Here is a 1604-nt window from a genome sequence, read left to right on the forward strand (position 1 = left end):
GCAATCTCTGCCTCTTGGGTTCAAGCGATTCTCATGCCTCAGCCTCCCAAGTAGCTGGGATTATAAGTGCCTGCCACCACACCTGGCTAATTTTTGTATTTTTAGTAGAGACAGGATTTCACCATGTTGGCCAGGCTGGTCTCGAACTCCTGACCTCAACACCATTCCCTTTCTATAGGTTCTTTAACCATATATCAGGCATAACCTAGTAAGATGAGGAAGAGCTTAGAATGAATATAAAATTATAATTTTGATTTGTATTGAATCTTCAGGTATTAAACATACCCAAAATGAGGCTTAATTACTAAAATCAGTTCTTGTCCTAAGGATCCTTTACCTTGAAGGCAGATCTTAGTTCTTGCTTCCTTTCCTCACAGAGGTCAGATACTACATCTTAAAACTCCAATGCCAAGCTCTTTGGCGTATATTCAGACCTGAAACTTTCACAGTGAACCAGATAATCAATTACAGCTTTTTACTTTTTTATATATACATTAAGTTTGGTGAGAGTGTAAATTAGTTCAACAATTGTGGAAGACAGTGTGGCAATTCCTCAAGGATCTAGAACTAGAAATACCATTTGACCCAGCAATCCCATTACTAGGTATATGCCCAAAGGATTATAAATCATTCTATTATAAAGACACATGCACACATATGTTTATTGTGGCACTGTTCACAATAGCAAAGATTTGGAACCAACCCAAATGCCCATCAATGACAGCTTTTTACTTTTTTAAAAAAATTGTGTGAATCTTAAAATTATAATGTGTGACTTTAGCTTCCACTTGCTGATTTGTAGAACCCTTGCAATAACAACATGATTACCAATATGTGGCTTGCTGTACTCTAATTGAGCTATTTCTGGGTTTGCTTGTGGGTAGGTGTAAAACATTTGAAGGATTTTCCAATTCTGCCAGGAGAAATATTCAAATATAAGTGGACAGTGACTGTAGAAGACGGGCCAACTAAATCAGATCCTCGGTGCCTGACACGCTATTACTCTAGTTTCATTAATATGGAGAGAGATCTAGCTTCAGGACTCATTGGCCCTCTCCTCATCTGCTACAAAGAATCTGTAGATCAAAGAGGAAACCAGGTGAGTTCTCGCCTTTCCAAGTGCTAGCATTGAAGCTAAAAATGAGATGCACATAAATTCTCAGTATATGTCCCCTTATAACCTGAAGAAAATATAGTGGTTTGCGGTATAGGTCAGTAAAAGAAAGGAGGTTAGCTTTTACTGAATTTGAGTTTAGTGTAGTAAACTTGCCTGCTGGATTGATAGGCCATAGAATGTAGACTGTAGATTCTTCCTATAATACTCATTCCCAGTCTGGGATTTAGCTCTCTCTAGGTGATCCTCCCCATTTTTGCATGTCCAGTTACCACCTATTTTCAGATGACCCACAAATTTATATCTATAGCCTAGATTTTTCCCATGGACATCTCCTCTTATGGGTGACTCAAAAGCACCTCAAAATTAACATGTCTGCAGTATGTAGCACAGTGCATGGCACTTAGTAAGAGCTTAATAGACTGGATGTGGTGGCTCACGCCTGTAATCACAGCACTTTGGGAGGCTGAGGCAGGAGGATTTCTTGAGT

At 39.0% G+C, this 1604-nt stretch overlaps 1 protein-coding gene across 1 annotated transcript in view; it reads left to right on the plus strand.

The window, feature by feature from the left end:
- Positions 1–884: 884 nt before the first annotated feature.
- Positions 885–1604, plus strand: part of LOC119469805 (coagulation factor VIII-like) — a gene marked incomplete at its 5' end in the record, with an annotated part of 20919 nt that continues 20199 nt past the window's right edge. Inside the window, one exon of the mRNA XM_037735591.1 lies at positions 885–1099. Within this exon, the coding sequence (XP_037591519.1) occupies positions 885–1099 (215 nt within the window). The remainder of the gene's footprint in view (positions 1100–1604) is intronic.

Source organism: Cebus imitator, unplaced genomic scaffold (assembly GCF_001604975.1).
Source record: "Cebus imitator isolate Cc_AM_T3 unplaced genomic scaffold, Cebus_imitator-1.0 Scaffold850, whole genome shotgun sequence".
NCBI classification, from domain to species: Eukaryota; Metazoa; Chordata; class Mammalia; order Primates; family Cebidae; genus Cebus; species Cebus imitator.